Raw genomic sequence first — 26,241 nt, forward strand, 5'->3', positions numbered from 1 at the left:
TAGTATGAGTGTTACTCTGAATTGTGAGGGAACTGGTAGAGGATCAATTACATATCAATGGCAGACTAGGAATATTTATGGAGGACAATGGAGTGATATTAGTAATAGTAATAACAGGAGACTTGTTGTGAGGAACTTACAAGAGTCACAACAGTACAGGTGTATAGTGTTCAATGAAGCTGGTGGGACAAGATCAAATGTTGCTTCTGTTACTGTTTTGAGTATGTAAGTTTAGTAAACAATCAATCATCTACAGGGGAGTAGCCAAGATTTTTTGAAGGGGGAAAAATACATTAATTATAATGCATATAAGTGCCCCTCGAATGAAGCAAACCTACCTAGTGGAAAGACAGCATAACACATAGAGACACATATAGTAATCTGTAAGTGATAGTTATCTCAATGGTATAGGAACCATGAATCCACTGATGCAAATGGAATGACTTACAATCAAAGCATAACTACAGATATGCGTAGCATGGATTCATTTTGCATAACACAAGTAATAAATTACTGGAGTTCTATATCTTTAAACACTGCACACCAAAGCTATAGCAGTATATAAGGTCACACTCAGTTTTGCATTGAATGTCTGAAAAACTTCACTAATGTGAAGTTCCTTAACATATGGATATTTACATGCATGTTCTATTGGAGTATACGTGACTGCTCTATTAGAGTATATACCTGACTGCTCTATTAGAGTATATCAATCTTTAAATAAGTTTTGAAGAAGGCTCATGTTACCTCTGTAAATCCTTCCCTGATAGATGAATGCAAGCTTTATCAATTGTTGTGCTGTGCCATACACTATATTACTATTACTCATTTTGTTCTGCCACACTAAATGGTGTGTTAGGGTCCTAAACTCAGAAATCTAACTTTTACTGGAGGGAGGGGGGGTCTTGAACCCCTTGGAACCCTCCTCCCCATGCCCCTGATCAACCCTGCCATGTACCAAGCTATTTACCTATCATTTACAGAATGATATATTTACAAACCTTATATACCCAGCGATAGACAATTTAACATTTTAAGTCTACACTAGGGACCCGTCGATTTCGCCAGCAAAATTATTTGGCAAAATGGGTGGGTAAAAGCAATGAGCAAAATGCTGGCATAATAGGTGCAATTTTTTTGTGAAGTGGACATAAAATTGCACAAAAGATACTCTAATAGAACAGTCAGACGCGCTAAAATATCAACAATGTATAGCTAATTGTTACAGGAACAACAAGTGACAATCGAGATACCCTAATAAAACAGTCACACATGTTAAGCAATATTAGCTAGCTTCTTGCTTTACATTTTAGAAGTAATTGCTGATCGAGATACTCTAATAGAACAGTCACTTTAAGGCGAAACTCTAGCTTTGCAATTGGAAATATTCAATTAACAAAGATCAGTGCTGAGCAAAATTTATAATTCTTGAGCAAAATATGGAGCATAATAGGTGAAAAATAAAAGAATTGCTGGAAAGAAAAATAGGTGAAAAAAAAGCAAAATAGACTGGTCCCTATTATAATACCCAAGTGTTTGTTTTATGAAAGTTATTGAGTATAATGAATCCCAGACAATGAATGATAAATGGTGCCCTATACCATAGGCTTAACAATGCAGCTCAGGAATGCAGTTGCTTAAGGGATTGGTATGCTGTGTAGACTACTAGCTAGATATCTGCAACTTTACAATCAGGATCCCATTCACAATAATTTCGTGACCGCGCCCATCAAATAAACATCTAGGTGGGCTAATAGCGATAGAGTATGGAGACCCCACCTCTTGTCAATCTCACTCCTTATTGGTCTAGCTGGCTGCACACCCCTTGGCTGACTCGAGATATACTCTAATACAACAGTCACTCTAATACAACAGTCATGTATGATAGAACAGTTACAAGTTACAGTGTTCTGGTAGACATAATTGTTTTATAAGAAAACGAAGAGCACAATATAAAATCAGTATATTACATAATTTTTCTAAAGTGCCTCTCAACAACGGCTAGGTCAACAGCTGGAGGCACATAGGGATGCTTGGACCTAGAACGAGTTCCCCTGATACACATTATTGAATAGCGCAGCAAGGAGAACCCCAAACTACAGCAAAGCCAACCCATAACCACAGAATATGGGAACTCCACTTCTCACTGAGCAAATGGACTACAGATGTGGAAAATACCAGTAGACTAATACAAATTACATTGTAGTTACAGTAACTGTGCCACAACAAAAACTAAACAAACTTAAAAAATTATTAATTTAAAAATGAAGTAGGGATGAATGATGGTGTTACAGCATAGCTCAGTTGTAAAGTCCCTACTTTGGCACATTAGCTATTATTATTCTGTTCAATGCCAAAGTAGGGACTTCTCACTGAGCTATGCTGTAACACCATCATTCATCTATTGTTTCACTACCTTTTATTGCATAGATCCCTACTTCATTTTTAAATCAACAATTTAAAATACTAGTTTCAATCAAACAGTCACACATTTAATCTTCAAAAAGTTTCTAAAAACTGAAAGCTGTCATTAAATTTTTAAACCATCTTTTATATAGACAAACACATGCATGTAAAGGACTTTTTATAGTGGTAATCAAAATGATTTTGTCCCTTTTGAGCACCTAGTTATACAGAAAATTCTTAAAGAATAATTCGTTAATTCTTTTGTTAATTTGGAGAATATTTGGATTCTTAAAATTTGATATTCGTTTCACCCCTACTTTCTGAACTGTTTCTCAGTAGCTGGCTCCACATTTTATCACTAAAACATCCACAACAGCTCTTCAAAACTATCCATGATGGCATCATGGTCATGACTACCTTAAGAAGTGCATAGCACAGTAATTCTATATCCATCTAGTGTTTTTTTGTACACATACAATACAGATAAAAAAGATAAAAGCATTCTATTTGGAGTACTACAGCAAACCACGTAGGTGTTATGTGCTCTTGTTATAACTAAAGTTAGTTTAATTAAATAGGCATTCCAGCTCAATTTTTAAATTTAGGACTTTCTATATGCCCAATATCTACATAGAGTATTGATTGCCAATCTCAGAAATATGAGTTGGAATTGGCTACTTTGGCATGCACAGTGCTTTAAAACTGAAGAAAGATATATTTTTCTCTGGGGCTCCTCATACATTTAAAAGGGAAAATGGCACAATTAAATTAAGAAGCCATCTAGTAACCTAGACCGTCTTGAAATTGCAATTGGTTCTAGATGCAAGTTTGTACAAGTAATAAGAGTAACTTCAGGATTTATTGGATCTCATCAATCATTGTATGCTTTGTGGTACCAATTTATAATATTATTTTGTTTCAGCTATACTGCACACTTGTCAATACAATAGTGTATTCCCATAGGCAAGTGGCTAGGCCTGTGCCGATTATGCCAGCATAATTTGGGGCATATTAGGTAACCAAAAGCATTGAGCATTATGCCAGCATAATAGGCACAATTTTTGTGCATTGGATATCAGAGAAGCTGAAACTCTGCCTGTTTTGCATGATGCAGAATGGGATAGTGTGCAAACATGGTAAAAATCAGATTTACAGCTACGTTGTGAAGAAAAGATTGGTTAAAGATCGATATACTCTAATAGAACAGTCTCTGCCCTAATAGAACATTCAGATACTCTAATAGAGCAGTCAAGACACAATTATATATGAGCATATTTGGAGCATAATGGGACACAACTGGGAATAAATGGAGCATAATAGGGGAAATTTTGAAGCATTGCTCAAAAGCATAATAGGCAGTTTCAAAAGCATAATAGGCTCAGGCCTACAAGTGGCTATCTCAAGTAAAGATAAACAACTAAAGTGGAGGTATCACAATGATGCAACAATATGTGATAGTAGTACTAAAAAATGAGCATTTCGTGCACTTTGTGATACAATTATGAAACTTTGCACACAAATTGTGCTCCTTCTGACATATGTTTTTTGATATAGTGCCATCACAGATTTGGCCATTTTTTCATTGAAAATTAATCATTTTTGTTTTATCTCCCTGAGGCATTATTTTACACTGTTAAAACATAGTATCAAATTAAAAGTATTGATCTAAGAACCATATTTGATTTTTGTTTAAAGTTAGGATCTCATTCCACTACAAAGTTATGATCATTAATATATGTCATAAAATTCTTTGCCCTTGTGGTGTAAATTACTAATGGGCAAGTAATACATATAATTTCATGGCTAATATAAATGATCATAACTTTGGAATGCAATCACCTATTGATTTCAAATAAAAGTCGAGTGGTTTATATTAGTAGCACCTTTAATTTAAAACTGTGCCAAATGATGCCTTAGGGAGATAAAGACAAAAACAATGAATTTTCAATACAAAATGGCTGTATATAAAGGTCACCAAAGGTCAAATATGCAATGGCACTATATCAAAATATATTATGTCACAAGGAGTACAACTTATATGGAAAGTTTCATAATTGTATCAAAAAGTACACAACTATCACACCATGCCACTCTACTATAAGGTGGAGTTGTGGTTTCAATTATGGCACTGTTGTGTCAATGTTGAAGTGGCATATACTTTTGAGTTGGTGACACAGCCATCAGAAAATTGTTGTATAGCTGAAAATTGTTAACTCAAGCAAAGAAAATATGCACTATAAAGTAAGTACCAGTGAATGTCTTTCATACATTTTTAAAGTTTTAAAAGTTAGCTGTATTCTGCATACATTAAAAGGCTTAAAAAGATTTCAAACAATATAAAACTTACTTAGATGTAATGTGCCCAATAAAACTAAGATTTTCACAGTTATCAGCATATGAACAAACTCCAGATCAATTTTCATCCCCATAGGAGCTTGCATGATGGAGCAATCCCAAGTTAAACACATGTTGTTATTTTGTGCCAGGATTCAAAACAAATTTGCACTACTAGTGGATTTAAGCAACAATACAAGGAAGATTCAAAGTAATTTAGTTCTCTGTTTGAACCTAAGATATGATAATCTAATCAAAAACAGCCAAGCTGTAAAAAAAGGTGCGGCCCCCAAAAAGGCCATGATGAAAAAAGATGTGAAATCCAAGGTGGCGGCCAAGAAATGGCTGTGAAGGTAGGTTAATGGTTAAATTTTAATAACAACATTTCAGGTGAATTTGGTGCCAAGACCAAGTGGCACAAAATTCACCTGAATTGTCGTTATTAAAATTTAACCATTAACCTACCATCACAGCCATTTCTTGGCCGCCACCTTGGATTTCACATCTTTTTTCACCATGGCCTTTTTGGGGGCCGCACCTTTTTTTACAGCTTGGCTGTTTTTGATTAGATATCACTTCTTTTTGTATTTGTACACTGCAAAGCCGGCCTATGGCTGGCTTTGGGGCTTTTTTAACCCATGTGTTTTTTTCTTTATCACAGGAAGAAGAAAAGAACTTAAAGAAGATTAATTTTGTAATACTTCAATTATTTTTGATTTCATTAGTAATTATACAAATTATATACATATATTTATTACATGCCCATTATTCCCCACAGGATATTTTTTTGCAGCTGATCTCTCTACTGAGTGACTTGAAATGTAGCTGAACTATATACAGGATGGTTTCTTTGTAGCTGAACTCTCTACAAGGTGACCTCTTCTAGCTGGTCTCTCTACAGGGTGATTTGTTTGCAGATAAACTCTCTACATGGTGGTTTCTTTGTAGCTGAACTCTCTACAAGGTGACTTCGTCCAGCTGATCTCTCTACAGGGTGATTTGCTTCTAGCTGAACTATCTACAGGTGATTTGTTTGCAGCTAAACTCTCTACATGGTGGTTTCTTTGTAGCTGAACTCCCTACATGATGGTTTCTTTGTAGCTGAACTCTCTACAAGGTAACTTCTTCTCTACAGGGTGATTTGTTGTAGTTGAATTCTCTACAAGGTGGTTTGTTTGAGGCTGAACTCTCTACATGGCGGTTTCTTTGTAGCTGATCTCTCTACAGGGTGATTTGTTTGTAACTGAACTCTCTACATGATGGTTTCTTTGTAGCTGAACTCTCTACAAGGTGACTTCTTCTAGCTGATCCCTCTACAGGGGGGTTTATTTGTAGCTGAACTCTCTACAAGTGATTTATTTGCAGCTGAACTCTATATGTGGTGGTTTCTTTGTAGCTGAACTCTCTACAAGGTGACCTCTTCTAGCTGATCTCTCTACAGGGTGATTTGTTTCTAGCTGAACTCTCTACAGGTGATTTTTTGCAGCTAAACACTCTACATGGTGGTTTCTTTGTAGCCGAACTCTGTACATGATGGTTTCTTTGTAGCTGAACTCTTTACAAGGTGACTTCTTCTAGCTGATCTTTCTACTGGGTGATTTGTTTGCAGATGAACTCTCTACATGGTGGTTTCTTTGTTGCTGAACTCTATACAAGGTGAATTCTTCTACCTGATCTCTCTACAGGGTAATTTGTTTGTAACTGAACTCTGTACAAGGTGCATTTTTGTGGGTGATCTCACTGCAGGTTGATTTGTTTGTAGCTGAACTCACTAAAGGGTGATTTGCTTGTAGCTGAACTCCTTGCATTGTGTCTAGTTTCTAGCTGATCTCTCTACAGGGTGATTTGTTTGTAGCTGATCTTTCTACAAGTTGATTTGTGTGTAGCTGATCTTTCTACAGGTTGATTTGTTTGTAGCCGATCTCTCTACAGGGTAATTTGTTTGTAGCTGAACTCTGTACAAGGTGCTTTTTTGTAGGTAATCTCACTGCAGGTTGATTTGTTTGTAGCTGAACTCACTAAACGGTGATTTGCTTGTAGCTGAACTGCTTACATTGTGTCTAGTTTCTAGCTGATCTCTCTACAGGGTGATTTGTTTGTAGCTAATCTCTCTACAAGTTGATTTAAGTGTAGCTGATCTCTCTGCAGGTTGATTAATTTGTAGCCAATCTCTCTACAGGGTAATTTGTTTGTAGCTGAACTGTCTATAAGGTGATTTGTTTGTAGCTGATCTCTCTGCAGGTTGATTTGTTTTAGCTGAACTCTCTACAGGCTGATTTACTTGTAGCTGAACTCCTTACATTGTGTCTAGTTTCTAGCTGATCTCTCTACAGGTTGATTTGTTTGTAGCCGATCTCTCTAAAGGGTAATTTGTTTGTAGCTTAACTCTCTATAAGGTGATTTGTTTGCAGCTGAACTCTCTACATGGTGGTTTCTTTGTTGCTGAACTCTCTACAGGGTGTTTTGCTTGTAGCTGAACTCTCTGCAGGGTGATTTGTTTCTAGCTTATCTCTCCACAGGTTGATTTGTGTGTAACTGGTCTCTCTACAGGCTGATTTGTTTGTAGCTGATCTCTCTGCAGGTTGATTTGTTTGTAGCTGATCTCTCTACAAGTTGATTTGTTTGTTGCTGATCACTCTAAAAGTTGATTTGTTTGTAGCTGAACTCTCTGCAAAGTGTTTTGTTTGTAGCTGACCTCGCTTCAGGGTGATTTGTTTCTCTCTACAGGGTGAATTTTTGTAGCTGACCTCTCTTCAGGGTGATTTGTTTCTAGCTGATTGCTCTACAGGTTGATTTGTTTGTAGATGAACTCTCTACAGGGTAATTTGCTTGTAGCTGATCTCTATACAAGTTGATTTGTGTGTAGCTGATCTCTCTGCAGGGTGATTTGTTTGTAGCCGATCTCTCTACAAGGTAATTTGTTTGTAGCTGAACTATCTATAAGGTGATTTGTTTGTAGCTGATCTCTCTGCAGATTGATTTGTTTTAGCTGAACTCTCTATAGGGTGATTTATTTCTAGCTTATCTCTCTACAGGTTGATTTGTGTGTAACTGATCTCTCTACAAGCTGATTTGTTTGTAGCTGATCTCTCTGCAGGTTGATTTGTTTCTAGATGATCTCTCTACAGGTTGATTTGTTTGTTGCTGATTGCTCTAAAGGTTGATTTGTTTGTAGCTGAACTCTCTGCAAAGTGTTTTGTTTGTAGTTGATCTCTCTACAAGATGATCTTTTGTAGCTGACCTCTCTTCAGGGTGATTTGTTTCTAGCTGATATCTCTACAGGGTGATTTTTTGTAGCTGACCTCTCTTCATGGTGATTTGTTTCTAGCTGATCGCTATACAGGTTGGTTTGTTTGTAGCTGAACTCTCTACACGGTGATTTACTTGTAGCTGAACTCCTTACATTGTGTCTAGTTTCTAGCTGATCTCTCTACAGGGTGATTTGTTTGTAGCTGATCTCTCTACAAGTTGATTTGTGTGTAGCTGAACTGTCTATAAGGTGATTTGTTTGTAGCTGATCTCTCTGCAGGTTGATTTGTTTTAGCTGAACTCTCTACAGGGTGATTGCTTGTAGCTGATCTCTCTACAGGGTAATTTGTTTGTAGCTGAACTGTCTATAAGGCGATTTGTTTGTAGCTGATCTCTCTGCAGGTTGATTTGTTTTAGCTGAACTCTCTACAGGGTGATTGCTTGTAGCTGATCTCTCTACAGGGTAATTTGTTTGTAGCTGAACTGTCTATAAGGTGATTTGTTTGTAGCTGATCTCTCTGCAGGTTGATTTGTTTTAGCTGAACTCTCTACAGGGTGATTGCTTGTAGCTGAACTCCTTACATTGTGTCTAGTTTCTAGTTGATGTCTCTACAGGGTGATTTTTTGTAGCTGAACTCTCTACAGGGTGATTTGTTTCTAGCTTATCTCTCTACAGGTAGATTTGTGTTGATTTGTTCATTGCTGATCACTCTAAAGGTTGATTTGTTGTAGCTGAACACTCTGCAAAGTGTTTTATTTGTAGCTGATCTCTCTACAGGGTAATTTGTTTGTAGCTGAACTCTCTCCACAGTGACTTGTGTGTAGCTGAATTCTGTGTAGCTGAATTCTCTAGAGAGTGACTTAATTGTAGCTGAATTCTCTACAGGGTACATGACTTGTTTATAGCTGAACTTTCTTCAGTGTGACTTGTAATGTTCTGAATCTCTATAGTGATATATTTGCTTAACTCTTCACATGGTGACTTGCTTCTTGCTGAACTGTCTATAAGATTAACTGTTTGCAGCTGAATTCCCTACAGAATAACTTGTGATGTAATAAAATTCTATAATGGAGTAAATAAATTAGCTGAATGCTCTATTAGGGTGACTGTTCTATTAGAGTATCTCGATCTCGGATTTGCTACACGGAGTTGGCTTTAGAATCATAACTCAGTGGTTTGTAATCCGATTCTTCTGTACTACTGCAAGGACTTTCTATGAAGATTATTCCAGCTATACACCGATTTTCAGCTCATTGCTCTAAGCGGTTTGCCTAGTAGGCGTGAAAACTAATACTTTTTTATTCCTAAAAATCGATCGCGTAATTGTGACACAGGTTGGGTTTTGTGTCATATCTCCATGGTCTTTATCTCGATTCCTTTCAAACCACCAAAAGGCACTCCTACGATGGTTACTCCATCTACGTAACAATTTTCAACTCATTCCATGAAGCGGTTTACCCTGTAGGCGTGACAACAAATCGATCTTGTTTTACACGAATAATCGGTCATAACTCCTGAACCATTCATCGTATTTGTACCAAATTTGATGCTAGGATTCGCCTTTGGACTCCCTTTCTGTGTGCCAAATTTCAAGGCGATCGGAGTACGCGTTTGCTTGTTATAGCAATTTTGCAAGTGTGCGAAAAGACGAAGAAGAAAAAAAAAAACGAAGAAAAAAACGAAACTTTGGCAGTTCATATCTCGGAAATGGCTGGAGCGATTTCCTTCAAATTTGGAATGTAGCCTCCCCTGGCTGGCGAGCAACTGTGTAACAAATTTGGTTCTAATCGGATAAGTGATCACTGAGATACAAAGGTGTGAAAATGACGTTTTCGTTCTTCCTGTCAATATACTCACGGGTGTGGCGCGCCGGCTTCTTGGGCCGCACAACACACTACCGTGTGTCTTGATAAACTTATTTTATTAACCAAAAATAGAATAGTGGGTTGTTTATGCTAATCATAGTAATGTTTGAGAAATACTTGTATATTTTTCTTAGAAATCACTACTCATCCTCAAGACAGACTAGTCCCAGTTGGTTCATCAGTCAGATTAACATGTACATCATCAGTATCATCTAATGTGACATTCTCATGGACTAGTGATGGTAGAGATGTTACAGGACAATCAACATCAACTGGTGACACTAGTATACTAACAATTACTAGTGTGAGGAGTAGTGATGATGGTAGTTATGTGTGTACTGTGAGGAGTGGATCATTATCAGTGATGTCTAACACTGCTTCCCTGACTGTCTATGGTACAATTATAAATTTATACACTGAATATGTTGTAGTAATATCTGTTTGTGTTTACAGGCCCACCCACTATCACAACTCACCCCACCAGTCAGTTGACAACTTTTTATATGAATGTTACTCTGAATTGTGAGGGAACTGGTAGAGGATCAATTACATATCAATGGCAGACTAGGAATATTAATGGAGGACAATGGAGTGATATTAATAGTAATAACAGGAGACTTGTTGTGAGTAACTTACAAGAGTCACAACTGTACAAGTGTGTAGTGTCCAATGAAGCTGGTGGGACAATTTCACATGTTGCTATAGTTACTGTTTTGAGTAAGCTAATATGCTATTTATATTTTTAGATGTGTGACACTATTGTTATACCAATAGAAATCACCACTCACCCATCAAGTACTACTGTTATAGCATTACAAGATGTCACATTAACTTGTTCAGCATCTGTTGATGATGTGACATACTCATGGCATCGTGATGGTAGTAGTGTTCCCTCCAAATCAAGAGGACAGAACAGTAACATGCTCATTATTACTAGAGCTACTCCACGTGATGAGGGAATATATTATTGTATGGCTAACAAGGAGGGAATTAGTGTGGAGTCTAGTATAGCTAGAGTGAGAGTGGATGGTGAGAAAGTATAATTATGTATATCATAGTAATGTACTAACAGGAGACTTTTTCTTATTTAGTGGATATTCACATTTACATGATAACTATAATTATCTACCAAGCTTTGTACATTATTGCAATATATTTTAATCCAAGAGTAATCATACAACATGATGATAGTACTGTATATTAGGGATTATGAAAGTTTTGGGTTTCTGGGCAAAGTTATCACCCTAGCTAAAACCAGTATCACAATACCTCCATTGCACCTTGGTAGTATTGGCATGGTATAACCAATCCCAAAAGTGCCTTCAGCACAACCTGAAATGCTTCCTATATTCAACATGTACACAGAAAATTTGGAATTTTCAACTAAAGTAGGGACCATAGCACATCGATGAAAAGTACTGAAACAAGTCGGAGTAGTGCACGATATTAAATCACAGTAAAACAATAAGTAGTGTTATATCCCTACTGTGCATTTCCATTATGGTATCTTGAGCACAGTAGGAATATATATAACAGTTCTTATTGTTTAACTGTGATTTAATATCGTGCACTACTCCAGCTTGTTTCGGTACTTTTTATCGATGCGCTATGGTCCCTACTCTAGTTGAAAATTCCAAATTTTCTGTGCACTTGTTCGCTTGTTTGTTAACTTTTTTTGAAAATATTATTATGATTGTGGTGAACCCTCGCATACCGCGTCTGAATTTACGCCATGCGCCCCAGCTATATCAATATTGTCTGAAAAGTGAAGTATCCACTACACTTCGTTGTCAGCTATGTTCAACCCATTACACAGCATTTCGAATCAAGAACTGTTTGAAAAGCACCTCTACAATCCATGCATACTGAAATAAAGAAATGGAGCCACCCGCCCCAGTTATATCAATTATCGTCTGAAAAGTGAAGCATCCATTACACTTTGTTGTCGGCTATGTTCAACCCATTACACAACAATACAAATCACGAACTGTTCAAAAAACACCTCTGCAATCAAAACAACCACTATTAAAAATACAGACAATTTCCGTTATGAAGGGAAGCCATCATGTTCTATTGCCAAATTGACACTTTTCGTTGTCAGCAAAGATGCACTAGTAAGCCCATGAAGAATGCATTGTATGTACTGCGGTATGCCAAAAGGCACCTCTCAGGCCAAAGCGATATCGAACAGTGAAAAAATCAAGCCCGTAGCCTTAGCCATTACAAGTTACGCTTGTTTGAAGGGATCAGTCAGTCAGTTACTCAGTCAGTCAGTAGAAAATTCCATCGAATAAATTATTTTTAAAATTCCATAGCAACTTGTTGAAAGCGTTTCGGGTCGATCTGAAAGCTTGTTTGGGCTTAGTTTTACCTAACCAATACTGCCTAATCGTCATCTGGGAAAATTGAGGCTGTTTTTTGGTGATGTTATTTTGTGGGCAACACCTACTCCTTTGTGGTCCCTACCATACACTACTATCATAGTGTATGATGGAATTTTCTACTGACTGACTGAATGCCTTCTGACAAGCATATCTCGATAATAGTTAAGGCTACGGACTTGATTTTCAACATCATTTTAATCCTACTGGTGCGTTTTGGCATACCAAAGTATGTGCAATGCACTTACCCATGTCCTTTATTGTATCTTTTCTGACATTGCAAGGTGTCAATTCGTACTAGTACCATGTGAGTCGGCTTCTTTACATTTGACAGGAATTGTCCGAGTTTCCATTGTGGCTAGGTTGATTGCAGAGGTAGTGTTCTTCATTTATAGTGTTGTGTAACTGGATGAACATAGTTAGCATAATGGCCACTTTGCTATTTTAGTAATTGATACGTAGTTGGGGTGCACATTCAGATGAAACATTAAGCCAGGCACCATTCTTTCTATTCTAATGTGGTATACTTAGATTCACCGGTCATAATGTTGCAAAAAAGTAAACAAACAAGTGTACGGAAAGAATAAGAATTTTAAGTTTGATTAAGGAACATAGAAATAGAAAGTAGTGAAACAAGGGAGGTCACCTATACCTAAAGATATACTAGTAGACTGAAGTAGGGATTTAATATCCATTAGTATATCTTCAAGTGTAGGCGACCTGCCTTGGTTCACTACTTTATATTTCTGTGATCCCTAGTCAAACATAAAATTCTTATTTTTTCCATAAAGTTGTAAATAATTCCTTGAGGCCAAGGCCAGTTGTGTTTCTAAACTTTATACATTTTTTAAATCATTTATAGTAGGGACCACAAAGGAGTAGGTGTAGCCCTAGTCTCGCGGCGCCCGACCCTAAAAAGAGGGTCTGGTGAAACTGTGTACAAAACATTTGGCGCTGCCGGAATGTTGGAAGCTCCAATCAGATCATAGATAATATATACCTCCGGACACGGGGGTATATATTATCTATGATCAGATCGCTCCATTTCAAATTGATTATGTAATGCGTACATTTCAAAAGATTCGCGGCAAACGGTTAATTACATCCGGTGACTCTGCCGCTTAAACCCATTGAGAAAACAGCCATACAATTCTGGTGGGTTCGTTTTAATGTTGAATAAATAAAGTAGTGCTGTTAGTTTGGTGATGCTGTAAGCGAATCTGGTTGAATGAATGTTGTGACGTAAACAGTGCACTTACGTAACACGTAAAACGTCATCAAATAAACATTCCAGAGCTCAAACGTTTTGTATGGAGTTTCACCAGACCCTCTTTTTAGGGTTGGGCGCCGCGAGACTAGCGTAGCCCATGAAATAACATCACCCAAAAACCAGCCTCAATTTTCCCAGACGACAATGAGGCAGTATTGGTAGGTAAAACTAAGCACAAACAAGCTTTCAGATCAATCCAAAACGCTTTCAACAAGTTGCTACGGAATTTAATTTTTTTATTCAACAGAATTTTCTGCTGGCTAAGTGACTGACTGTTGCCTTCAGACAAGCATAACTCGATAACGGCTAAGGCTAAGGGCTTGATTTTTTCACTGTTCGACGTCGCTTCAACCCAACAGGTGCCTTTTGGCATACTGCAGTATGTACAATGTATTCTTCATGGACTTACCAGTGTCCTCCTTTGTATCCCATTTATCTTTGCTGACAGCAAAAGGTGTTGATTTGGTGGTAGCACGTGATGGCTTCCCTTTGAAACGGAAATCGTCCGTATATTTCATAGTGGCTATTTTGATTGCAGATGTGCTTTTCAAACAGTTACTGATTCATGCTTCTGTGTAACGGGTTGAACATAGCTGACAGCAAAGCATAATGGATACTTCACTTTTCAGATAATAATTAATATAATTGGGGGCGTGGCACGATTTCTTTCTTTTGGTATGCGTGGATTGCAGAGGTGCTTTACGAACAGTTCTTGATTTGAAATGCTGTGCAATGGGTCAGAGCTAGAGTCCACAGTCCGGCCGGTCCAACATTGGCCGACTTGATTTTAGTGAAAAGATCGAGATACTGTAATTGAGCAGTCATCAAAATATACTCTAACAGAACAGTCATCGTGATACTCTAATAAAGCATTCAGTATTATAGTCTAAGCCATTACATCTGTGTTAACTGTCTTAAAATTACCCAGTGAGTCATCTGCATGGCACACTGCATTGAGCTAATTGATCATGCATGTCATGCAGTTACAATCTAAAACTAAACTTTTACGTTGAGAAATTTTTGTATACATCATGAAAATAAAAGTAGCGACTAGCTATAATAGTCAGATATGGAACTCAATTAATTGGTAATGTAGCACAGAATTACCATTGATGTTAACAAAAACAAGAGATTTGCATGCAAAATAGCTTCCAGATGCCATTTCAGAGCATCTATTTTCAAAAGTTTCCCTGGGGGAGCTTGCCCCCTGACCCCTCTAGCTTAGCATGTTGTGTGTGCTTATAGCACATGCAGTTAGGTAACACACCAAAGTAGATAATCTCTGATTAACAGATCATATTGGATCAATAAAAACTGAGTAGTGTGCATGACTATGACCTTCATTGCAGTCCATGGATGGCCGGACCACTCAAAATATCTGGGCTCAGGCCCTTCAATGGGTTGAAAATACTGTAGCTGACAATGAAGCATAATGGATAGTTCACTTTTCAGATGATAAGGTGCTGGGACATGCAGTGCCATTTCAGATGCGGAATGCGTGGGTTCACCAGTCATAATAAAATTATTTACAAAAAAAAAGTTAACAAACAAGTACACAAAAAAAATTGGAATTTTCAAGTAGAGTAGGGACCATAGCACATCGATAAAAAGTACTGAAACAAGTTGGAGTAGTCCATGATATTAAATCACAGTAAAACAACAAGAAGTGTTATATCCCTACTGTGCATTTCTGTTATGGTATCTTGAGCACAGTAGGGATATAACACTTCTTGTTTTACTGTGATTTATTATCATGGACTACTCCAACTTGTTTCAGTACTTTTTATCGATGTGCTATGGTCCCTACTCTAGTTGAAAATTCCAAAATTTTTTGTGTACCTGTAGTACTCTAATGGTATTAAATGTTATCCATGAGAAATTTAATTATCAAACAAAAGTGTATATAGCAAATTATATGTGTGACCCAAATACTGAATTATATGATTTTACACTATGTATGTTGCAAAGTGCAAAGTGAGCCTTAGCATCACTGCAATGAAATCAAGCTAACACAAACACAAAGTTGCTGTAAATGTAGGCCAGCTTGGAAAAATTATTAGAGTGGTGAACATTCCCTATGGATAGTGTTAAAGGATGTGAACGTTTCCATGTTTTTAATTTTGTACATTAGCTATATTTTACATACCACAAGATTTAACCTGTACAATAAGGCTTACTACAATGTCAATAAGTCTAAGTCCTTGAAATTAGGTTAGGTAATCCTAAGGCTACAGCACATGTTGCTATCAGACCTTCAGTGCTGGTCACTGTAAAGTGTTAGTAATAAATACTTAGGTTTAAGGAAGAAAATCCATCCCTCCTGGAGGAAGACTGAGTGTGACCCCGACTAGACATTTGGTGACCTGCAGTTCGAATCTTGGGGTTGGAGGGATTTTTTTCCTTTCTTTGGCCCCTTTTCTGTTGCACCTTTTCAGTCATTAAGTCAGTCACTATGTCAAGTCAATAAGTCTAAGTCCTTGAAATTAGGTTAGGTAATCCTAAGGCTACAGCACATGTTGCTATCAGACCTTCAGTGCTGGTCACTGTAAAGTGTTAGTAATAAATACTTAGGTTTAAGGAAGAAAATCCATCCCTCCTGGAGGAAGACTGAGTGTGACCCCGACTAGACATTTGGTGACCTGCAGTTCGAATCTTGGGGTTGGAGGGATTTTTTTCCTTTCTTTGGCCCCTTTTCTGTTGCACCTTTTCAGTCATTAAGTCAGTCACTATGTCAAGTCAATAAGTCTAAGTCCTTGAAATTAGGTTAGGTAATCCTAAGGCTGCAGCCCATGTTGCTGTCAGACCTTCAGTGCTGGTCACTGTAAAGTGTTAATAATAATAATAATAATAGTAACAATGTTCATGTCTGCTGAGGCACCACCAATTTGTACCCTACTTATATACAACTTAGCTGTTTTTGCATGTATTGATAGTTACTTTGCATCAGTACAGTTTACAAGTCAATTTATATTGCTGGTGTATAATTACGTATGTCATATTTCATAGATGTATAAGCTACTACAACTTGTACATATAACATTACATAAATTATGGCATCACACAGATCAACTGTCCATCAGTATTACACCAACTAATACTGTGGCTGGTGAGCAAAGAACTGTTCAGTTCACTGCTACAACAAGTGGTATAAATAAGAGAAATTTTGTGTATCAATGGAGGAGGAGAGGTAGTAGTAGTCTTCCTAATAAGGTGTCTGGTGTTAATGGAGCAGTGTTAACAATTCCTAATCTTGTTGAATCTGATGAAGGAGTGTATTTTTGTACTGTGACTAATCAGTGGGATAATAGTGTGAGGAGTGATGATGTCACTTTGAGTGTAATAGGTATGTATGTATGTAAATTAAAATAGATCATGTTTTGCAGTAATAATTATACACATTTAAATCCTCCAATTATGTCATTTTGACTGTTCAAGGTATGTAAAGTTAGTGGTGGAGGAAGGTACGCAGTAATGTGATGGAGTTAGTCATTAGTATATAGCATCACTGGGAGAGGACAGCACACAAACAATAATAGCTTTCTGCAGCATTTTGTCTTCTGCAATAGATGAAAGAAGTTATCTATTTGTAGCAACATGCTCATGCTTTCACCTGTGATCTGATTTGCAGCTGGGTAGTGAGCTGATCATATAAAATGTCTCAATTAAATAAAAAAATTGTGAGGGATACATACAGGTGTATGATTTGAGTAGGGATCATAGAAATAAAAGGCTATGAAGCAGGGAAGATCATCTACACCTAAAGTTCCTACTTCAGTTTGTCAATAGTATAGCCATGCCTGAAGTAGGGATTAAATGTCCACTAGTATGGCTGCCAGTATAGATGACCATTGGGTTTATTTCTATGATCCTTACAATTTCTAATTTTCCTTACACTTGTTTGTTTATATTTTGTAATAACATAATTCAATATTGGTGAACCATCACATACCTTGATCAAAGGAAAGAATGGTGCCAGACTTAGATTATGGTACGACTCATTTACAGGTTTACTAAATCACTTAGTCACCTGACAGGTTCACTTAGTCACCTACACGTGTTCACTTAGTAACCCGCTCTCAAGCAATTTTGTACATGATAAATAATTTTAACATGAAATGCACACTGCAGTACTTGATAATACTGTATTATTATTCTTCTCTGTGTTCTGCAAATAATTCTGGATAAATAGTAGACTAAGTGGCATATCTACTGTAGCTCTAGCTGTTACTCTGGTTACTGGGCGAATAATTATTTTGTGGGCGCTGTAAGGACTTCAGGAAGAAACCGTTCCACTATTCTGAATTGCTCTTTCACCCCCACACTCATGCTCTGGCTATAAAGGTACATACTTTAAACCATAGTCTAAGTAATAATTCCCTTGGTCTTGGTATCTAAGTATTGTATAGTATAAGAATTAATTGGGTGACTAAACGTGTGCCCTGACAACCAATTGCTGAAATGCGTAGTGGCCATTCTGCTTTGTTTTCAACTATTTTCATCCCATTATAAACTAGAGCTCGGCGGTATTGAAATTTGAATACACGGTATTAGTAACAGGAAAAATATTGCGGTATATCGGTATATAGTTAGCTTGTTATTGTAACTATTGCATCATTTCTTGGGCCTAGTATGAAGCGGTATCATCCCAAAAACCAAAAAAAAATATAGTTCAGTACAAGTAAGCATGTGTTGTAATGTGACAACCTCAAGTTTTTGTTTAGGGCATGTCTGCTAAATCATCAACAAATTGGATAATTATACACCAAAGGCTGGGTTAAAAGCAATCCTATACTGGTATTCATTGATATACTGGTATTTTGATATATTGGTTATCAAATGCTGTCACAGTATGATAATCGGTTATGATAATTTATCACGATAAATGGTATTACCGATATATCGCAGAGTACTATTATAAACAGCATGAAAATAAACATTATGTGAAGTTCTTCTGCATTCAAGCCTGTTATTAAGGAAATTACAACTGAACATGTGCCCTGACTATTAATTACTAATATGCAAACTGGCTGTTTTGCTTCAGTTTCAGCTATGTTCCACTGGTTATATAGTACTGCAAACAAAGAACAGCATAAGAAGTGCCTTTGCAATCAACCTGGTCAAACTATGGAAACTAAAGCACTTAAAAACCATATGAAGTGAGATGAATTAACACTGATGCAATAGTACAGAAATGGGACACAAAGGAGGACAAAGGTAGTCCATGATGTGTCAATTTTTTGTCTTTATCTCCCTGAGGCATTATTTTACACATTCCAAATTTAAGATGTCAACCTAAGAAACAACTTATTTTTATTCGAAATCAATAGCTCATTCCACTCCAAAGTTATGGTCATTTTTATTAGTCATAAATTCTTTGAATTTGTTTGCCCTTGAGGTGTAAATTACCAATGGGAAGGTAACTTTATAAAATTTTATGGCTAATAGACTAATGCAAATAATCACTAGTATATTAAAAATTATAAATTAAAAAAATGAAATAGGGATCCAAGTGATAAAAAGTAGTGAAACAAGAGAAGAACAATGGTAGCTATTACAGCATAGCTCAGTGAGAAATCCCTACTTTGGCATGGTATAACAATTATTATGTGTTCAATGCCAAAGTTGGGATTTAATGCCAAAGTAGGGATTTCCCACTGAGCTATGCTGTAGTAGCTACTTTCTTCTCTTGTTTCACTAGTTTTTATCACTTGGATCCCTACTTCATTTTTAAATTGATAATTTTTAATATACTAGTTTGTTTAGTTTTTTTTGTTAAAGCATACAGCTAGCTATAAACATGCAACCGTTCTATAATGGTGACTGCTGTATTAGAGCATGTGTTTTTGCCCAAAAGGGGTGTGGTCATCATGGTTTAGACTGATTATTAGACTAGAGTATCTCGAATCAGCCTACCAACTTGAAGGTATGTGGTCACAAATGCAACTAGCGTAAAAGGGGCGTGAGAATAAAGACTGGGCGTGATCTTGTGATGTACCATGGAGTACTGGTACCTCCATACAGTAGCGTGGTCTAAGCACCTTAAATAATTTTTTGGCATTTATTATGCTGCTTAAAGAAAGTGTTGATATGGAAAATTAACGCCTTGATATGGTTTCATTGGATGAAGAAGAAGACAAGCAGCCTGATTGAAGATAAAAGAAAAGACAAGGTGCTCAGGGTGTACATTCGTCAGAACCCCAAAAGACACATCCCACCAGTGAGTTTATTGTTTTGGAGTAAAATGGTGACCATGCGCTGCTTCGTTTGGGCTCTAGGCTTGCGACTGTGGTCAGTGAGTGAGTGAGATGAAATTTCGAGTTTTAACAATTTTTTTAAAATTCTATATCCTGCCGCCAGTAACCGTTTTCTTGTTTTTAACGCTTCATTTGATGTTAGATGGACTGATATTCTGTAAAGGTGATTTTCGTCGCGTAAGAAGTTTCTAAGCTGGTTTGTAAAGGCGGTATTTTGGCAGCGCTCATCACTTTTGATGCAAACCCTACTTAAACAGTACTACCATACTGTTTGATATCTTTGGAATGAAATTACTGAATGCCAAGTTTTTTTTATTTTTAAAAGACCTTTAATTTGAAACTGCCATGTTTTAATAGCATAAAACAATGCCTGAGGGAGATAAAGACAAATGACAATGATGAATTTTCAATGTTAAAATGGTCATATAGGTCACCAATGGTCAAATATGCATTGGCACTATATCAAAAAATGAATGCCACTGGAAGCAAACTATGTGCTATGTTTGGTATTTTTCCACAAAGTGCATAAAAGCATCATAATTATTTATGCACTATGCCACTTTAGCTACTAATTGGGGATCATAGTAGTAAAACAAGGAAGGTCACCTACACCTGAGTTATGGGATATCTTTAGGTGTAGGTTACCTCCCTTGTTTCATTATTTTTTATTTCTATGATCCCTAACTATAATCAAACTTAAAATTCCTAAGTTTTCCTTGTACTTGTAGCACTTTAAAAGCAGTAGATCATAGCCTCTACTAATTTGGTGGTGAGACTGTTTTAAGAAAGAGGACACTCTTTACCATTGATTGTATATCAATGTCATATGCTACTTCTAGTTTAATTCAGTGACATTATACTGTAAGTTAGCACATTTCTTATAACTACAGTTGGACTACCATTGTTCTGGAGACATCCACGAAATAAGTTTGTTAATAACAATGACAAAGTAATATTTGACTGTTTTGCTAATGGAAGTGATTCACTAACTATCAAATGGGAAAAGGACAGAAGATCATACACTTTAGGTGTTACACAAGTTACAACACACAGTAATGGAGTGAGTAGTAGTTTAACACTGAACAGAGCTACAGTAGCTGATAGTGGCAAGTATCGGTGTAGAGCTACTAACAGTGATAAGAAGAGTGTTACATCTAATGAAGCAGAATTATTAAGTTAGTTACTGTGATAAATTAGCCATAATATTATTGCTGTTCACTTTTAGTTCTCCCACAAATCCTTACCAACCCTGATGATGATACTGTATTCATTGGAATGTCAACACAGCTCACTTGTAATGCACTAGGTATTAACATAGTCTACCATTGGATGAAGGATGGTGTAGTAGTGTCTGGTGCTAACTCAAACATGTTGAGGATTACTAACATAGAGGAATCAGATGAGGGAGTGTACAAGTGTGTGGTTAGTAATAAAGGTGGTCAGGTTGAGTCTAATCCAGCAACTATCACAGTATATGGTATGTATGTTAGTAGTAATTTGTATAATGCTTTTACGTACTTTATCATACAGGTCCACCCATATTACAGGAACTACCACAACAAGTCCATGTAGTGTTGGGTGAAGAGTTTCAGATCACATGTACTGCTACTAATGATCAGGATGCTCCAACAAACTTGATGTTCTCTTGGGAGGCACCAAGAGGAGCTGAGTTTAATGAAACAACAACTGATGAGGATGATAGTCTTACAGCATCCTCCACTCTTCATGTCATTAGTGTCACTAAAAGCCATGGTGGCAAGTATGCATGTAATGTAAGAAATACTAGACGTGCAAATGTTGACACATCATTTACTCTAATAGTTGAAGGTATATTCTCATTACAATGTATAATAACTATATTGTATATTGTAGTAAAATCATCACCACCCACAATCTTTAACATTACTCAAGTGCTCATTAATTCATTGCAGCTGACATGGACTGTTCCTACCAATCCTCGTGGTAGTATCGACTATTACAATGTATGTTGTCTATGTCACCTATCATCCTTGATGTCAGCATAATATGCAATCATTACTTAACTGTAATATTTGCATATTTTGTTTATTTCTGTCAATTAGGTGTACTACTATAGCAGTGACCAACTAGTACAGGCAGCCAATGTTACCAACTTCACTGGTAACTACACCCTTGACAACCTCAGACCATACACAGAGTACAGTGTATATGTGACAGCAGTCAGGTTGATAGAAACTACTGGTAGATCATTGGAGGGGGAGAAGAGTGAAATAGTCTCTGCAAGAACATTAGCTGGAGGTTTGTATATTTCAGTTTGTTGATTATTAATCATGAATGTTGTAGAGCCAGTGGTCCAACTACCAGGCACACCGGTTGTATTAGACAGAGAGAATAGTTTTATTATTAATGTTAACAACTCAGATAGCACAAAGTTTGCTATTGAATTACCAATGATAACTGCAGAAAAAGGTCCATACAGGTTAGCATGACATTGAATTTCACTACTTATAAGTCTAATGTGTTTCAGTCATCTGTACATTGTGGTTGTTAACAACAATGTGGATGATGAGTTTGGGAGTACTACCACCAGACAAGTAAACGAGAATGTTACTAAGATACCAACCAAAGAACTTATTGAAGCATCCATGTCAACTTCTTCACTAGTTTATGTGGCTGCTGTAGTTAATGCCAGTCAATATGTACCTGGGTATAGAATGAGCTACATTCTGGGAGCTGGTGACAGTACTACTGATCCTGATGGTCATGTGTTTTATAACAGAGAAGTAAAAGAAGGTTTTGAATATTTCTTCCGTGTGTTTTCAGCTGATAGCACACCCAAGGTAAAAGGATCTGTTAATTGTTTTCTGTAAGCAATCCATAATAATTATAATAACTGTTATATAGAATGAAATTACATTCACCACTGATTTGCAAAAGCATGGTAAGCAACTCATGTCTTGAATGTGAATGTAAATTTATGAATGCAGCAGCTGTGTAGAATCATTACTGTATACTAATATATGGCAATTGCAAACTGAAAGTTTTAGGATGACAAAACCAAGAGTTCATATCATAAATTCTCTTGACAAAACTACCATCATTTTGTTAAACGGCATGTCTATTTGCATTTCAACTCACAACTTTAATGGAGATCACTGAAAAGTAAAATTGTGAAACTAATGTAAATTATTAAAGTTTTGGCAACAGTTTCATCTAGTAGATGACGTTGCATTTGGAAGGCTCAGCCCTTGGAAGTTCTATAGCCACAGTAGGTTTATGCCATATATGGATCTGTCCATTGCGCCACAAATAGTGTGTGGACAAGTCGTTGCCACCAGTGTTGTAGATGCAGGGGCATAGCCAGGATTTTCTGGAGTGGCACTCAGATCTAAAATGAAATGTCAGTGGGAGAAGGCTGTGGTACTTCCCCTGCAGCCAGTATAATGTATGCAGAAAACCTGCCGTTAGGCAGTAAAATTAGAATGAACATGTGTACATCTAAAAGCACACTGTGCTTATTCAGCTGTAAACCTAGCAATCAGATAGCACACTGATGATCAATCTATTACACCAGCTTCTTCTACACCCAACTGAATGTGTCCCTTTGTTGGCGCAAATGTTCACATGATGCACTCACACAAAGCAACACTTGATTTCATTGTTGATTGTATGCCATTGTCAATGGCGAAACTAGTTCTTCAAGAGTAATGTAGAGCTGCACCAGTGTGCACTATAATACTAGAGAGAGGTGTGATATTATTTTTAAAATGGGGCATTCACCCAAACCATCTGAACACTCCTGACTATGCCCTTGATGAGGTATGGTTCATATAATTGTTTACATATGGTATAGTATATAGTAACACTGTTGTTTGTCTGACATGCATTACTGCTGAACTTGGTTAATTACAATAAGCCAACATGGTGCACTTCAGGTGATGACCCCATTCATACTTTTTATCATAAATTCAAAATTTTTCCTTACAATTGTTTGTAATCTTGTTTGTAACCTAATTCAAATTCTAGTACACCACATCAAAGGATAGAATGATGCCAGACATATGAATAATGTACAAGGAAACGTGCACCCCTATACTAAGTTCCAAATAATATACGGTATAGCTGGTAATTTTCTAAAGGTTTTTATTTTCGGATATTTCGAAGAGGCCCTTCTCTTCGAAAATAAATTCCCACATCCAGTTGTTTTTCGAAAATAAATTCCCACAAGTGAAAGTAACCATCCAACTTTCGGCGATTCGTTTGTGTATTCCTCGAATTTTAGCTAAGTATTGCTGATGATAATGGGTAAACTGTATCATTACTGTACCAATAACCAGAAAACAGGTGATCCATAGTGGGAATTGATTCCGTCTGCTCTAGAATCTATTCCGGTGCGCGGGTAGGATAGCTAGCTATGATCGAGCGTGATCATGCCAGTGAATTTACTCTACTCAAGACTCCCTCAGTCTTCTCTCCAGGGCACAAGAATGGGGATTATTCCATCAGTAAGTCAGTTTTCGGCAAACATTCACGCATCTTCATAATTTGGGACACGAATTTCCGTTTATTTGAAATCCATCCGGGCTTCGAAATATGCACTTTTCGAAATTAAAATCTTTCATAATTCAGATTTTTGCTTCTTGTGCAAAAATTTCTGTTCTGAAAATAACCCACTATACGGTAGTTGTTTTGCGTATAGTTATATACATCCCTACACTTGGAGAACAATACGTGAAGTTAGTAGCCTACAACAAATTTGCCACCTAAACTGTTGGAAGTGTGGTGCAAAAATTACAGACAATATCATATGTGACACATGGAAACCATTAGTGTGCAGCTACAAATCAACAGTCAACACCTTGCGCTGTCAAAATGGGTGACAACGGCACGTAAGTTCATGATGCATGCGTTTGCTCATACTGTTGCAGAACAAAAGGCATCTGTTGGACTGAAGTAACATCTAGCAGTGAAAAAGGAAGCTGAGTTATGCTTGTCTAGAAGCATGTGTATTTGAGCATTTTGGTATGGGTCACCCTGAAGACACCTTTGGGCTTGTAAAAGTGAAGGTATTGCAAAGCTATTTTCTAGTTTATATTTTTTTGTGGGAAGTACGTTGCAAACCTCAACCAGTCATCTTTGAACAGCTTTAAAGGTTTATATTGTAGATAGCATTACTGTACAGACGTTCTACACAGTACTAAATACAGTACTACCATACTGTATGATACCAGTAGAAGTCCTGAACATTTTATAATCTACCAGCTTCATCACAAATCTGAGGCCTGGACTATAGTAGTGACAATTAAGCATTTAGCCAGTATTAGCAGTTAAACAGGACTATAGCTGTATTTCAATTGAAAATCGGACCCATGTGCACTAACAGCAAGAGTACATAATAATAGAAGAGGGAGGAGAGTGTCTAACTCTCAATATACTCCATACAAACACACTGCGCTCAAACCCTCCTACTTCAATCCATAAAACTTCTACTAATAAATCAATACCTTTAAGTGAACAGAAGGCTGTTGATATTTCCTAATTGAAACAGTAGAAGTGCTACAACCTCCTTCATAGAGCAAGCCATTTGTCACCTTTGGTGGCTATAGTTGATTGTGCAAGGTCTGAGAGCAGTGAGTTTGGTGAATCCACTGAAGTTAGACACTCTCCTCCCTACTCTATTATTATGTACCCTTGCTAACAGGTATAACACCTCGCTATTCAGTTTGTAAATGTGACACTCAAAGGGTCAGTTTATAGTGTTCAGAAATCAGATACAAGTATCAGATGAGTTGTAATGAAAATTGTGAGTCTACCATGAGGAAGCATAGCTTGTCATTTCTATATAAATAAATTTATGTTGTTAGCTGTGTTATGTGTCACTGCATTAGTTCTATTGTTTTTTAGTCCGACCGCAGTGGAGTGCTGATAGCAGCAGTGACAGTACTGATTCCAGTGTTGTAGCAATTGTAGTGTTGGCTGTTCTACTGATGGTCTCTTCAGTGTGCAATGTTGTTCTTCTTGTTTGGGTGTTTAAGCAAAAGCTGAGTGATGAAACAAAGCCAAAGTCAGGGTAATGCTATGTTGATGGCTGCTGTAATTGTGTTGTTTCTATATTAGTGCTACTAAACAGGGTAGTGCTGTTCCAGAGCCAGTATATGAGAGTGTGGATACATCAAGTGATTTGAAACTAGAGAAGAATCCAGCATACTCAGTCACTGCTGCTCAAGGCAGCTCAGAAGATCACCACTATGATGTCATTCCTGCTAGTCATCATGCCAAAGCTAAATGAACAGAAACTTTCTAGTATAGACTGTTGTAGGCTTGTAGCTGAGTAGGTACATAGCTACATAGAGTACAGTGTGTTTATATAGGTATAACTGCACTGTGTACATATGAACAGTTTGCACGCATGTTGTCAGCAGGACAATGGTAACTTGTAAGTGGTACAGTAGTTAGTTAACATGTGCATTTAAATGCATAGGCAGTGGAAATCAGGGTTAGG

At 37.0% G+C, this 26,241-nt stretch overlaps 1 protein-coding gene across 6 annotated transcripts; it reads left to right on the forward strand.

Annotated features, from left to right (window-relative positions):
* On the forward strand, positions 1-26,200 carry LOC136267026 (contactin-3-like). 6 transcript variants are annotated; one of them, XM_066062082.1, is made up of 15 exons: positions 1-221; positions 9,990-10,250; positions 10,309-10,572; positions 10,630-10,884; positions 16,571-16,849; positions 20,651-20,935; positions 20,986-21,237; positions 21,291-21,587; positions 21,633-21,742; positions 21,842-22,037; positions 22,083-22,218; positions 22,267-22,579; positions 22,644-22,680; positions 25,644-25,809; positions 25,857-26,200. In XM_066062082.1, exons 1-15 carry the CDS (start codon positions 5-7, stop codon positions 26,026-26,028), a joined length of 3,240 nt encoding a protein of 1,079 aa, XP_065918154.1. In that variant the 5' UTR covers positions 1-4; the 3' UTR covers positions 26,029-26,200. The 6 variants fall into 6 exon arrangements, 4 of the variants coding, with proteins under 4 accessions (XP_065918154.1, XP_065918155.1, XP_065918156.1 ...); XM_066062083.1 differs by having other exon boundaries at positions 25,644-25,803; XM_066062085.1 differs by having other exon boundaries at positions 125-225.
* The last annotated feature ends 41 nt before the right edge of the window (positions 26,201-26,241 follow it).

Source organism: Dysidea avara, chromosome 9 (assembly GCF_963678975.1).
Source record: "Dysidea avara chromosome 9, odDysAvar1.4, whole genome shotgun sequence".
Classification (NCBI taxonomy): Eukaryota; Metazoa; Porifera; class Demospongiae; order Dictyoceratida; family Dysideidae; genus Dysidea; species Dysidea avara.

Excerpts from the sequence above, each read along its gene's own strand:
- LOC136267026 (XM_066062082.1), top strand. The coding sequence starts at position 5 with ATGAGTGTTACTCTGAATTGTGAGGGAACTGGTAGAGGATCAATTACA. Across the intron at positions 10,573-10,629 it reads TGCTATAGTTACTGTTTTGA|AAATCACCACTCACCCATCA; the intron begins GTAAGCTAATAT and ends TTATACCAATAG. Across the intron at positions 10,885-16,570 it reads AGCTAGAGTGAGAGTGGATG|ATCAACTGTCCATCAGTATT; the intron begins GTGAGAAAGTAT and ends GGCATCACACAG.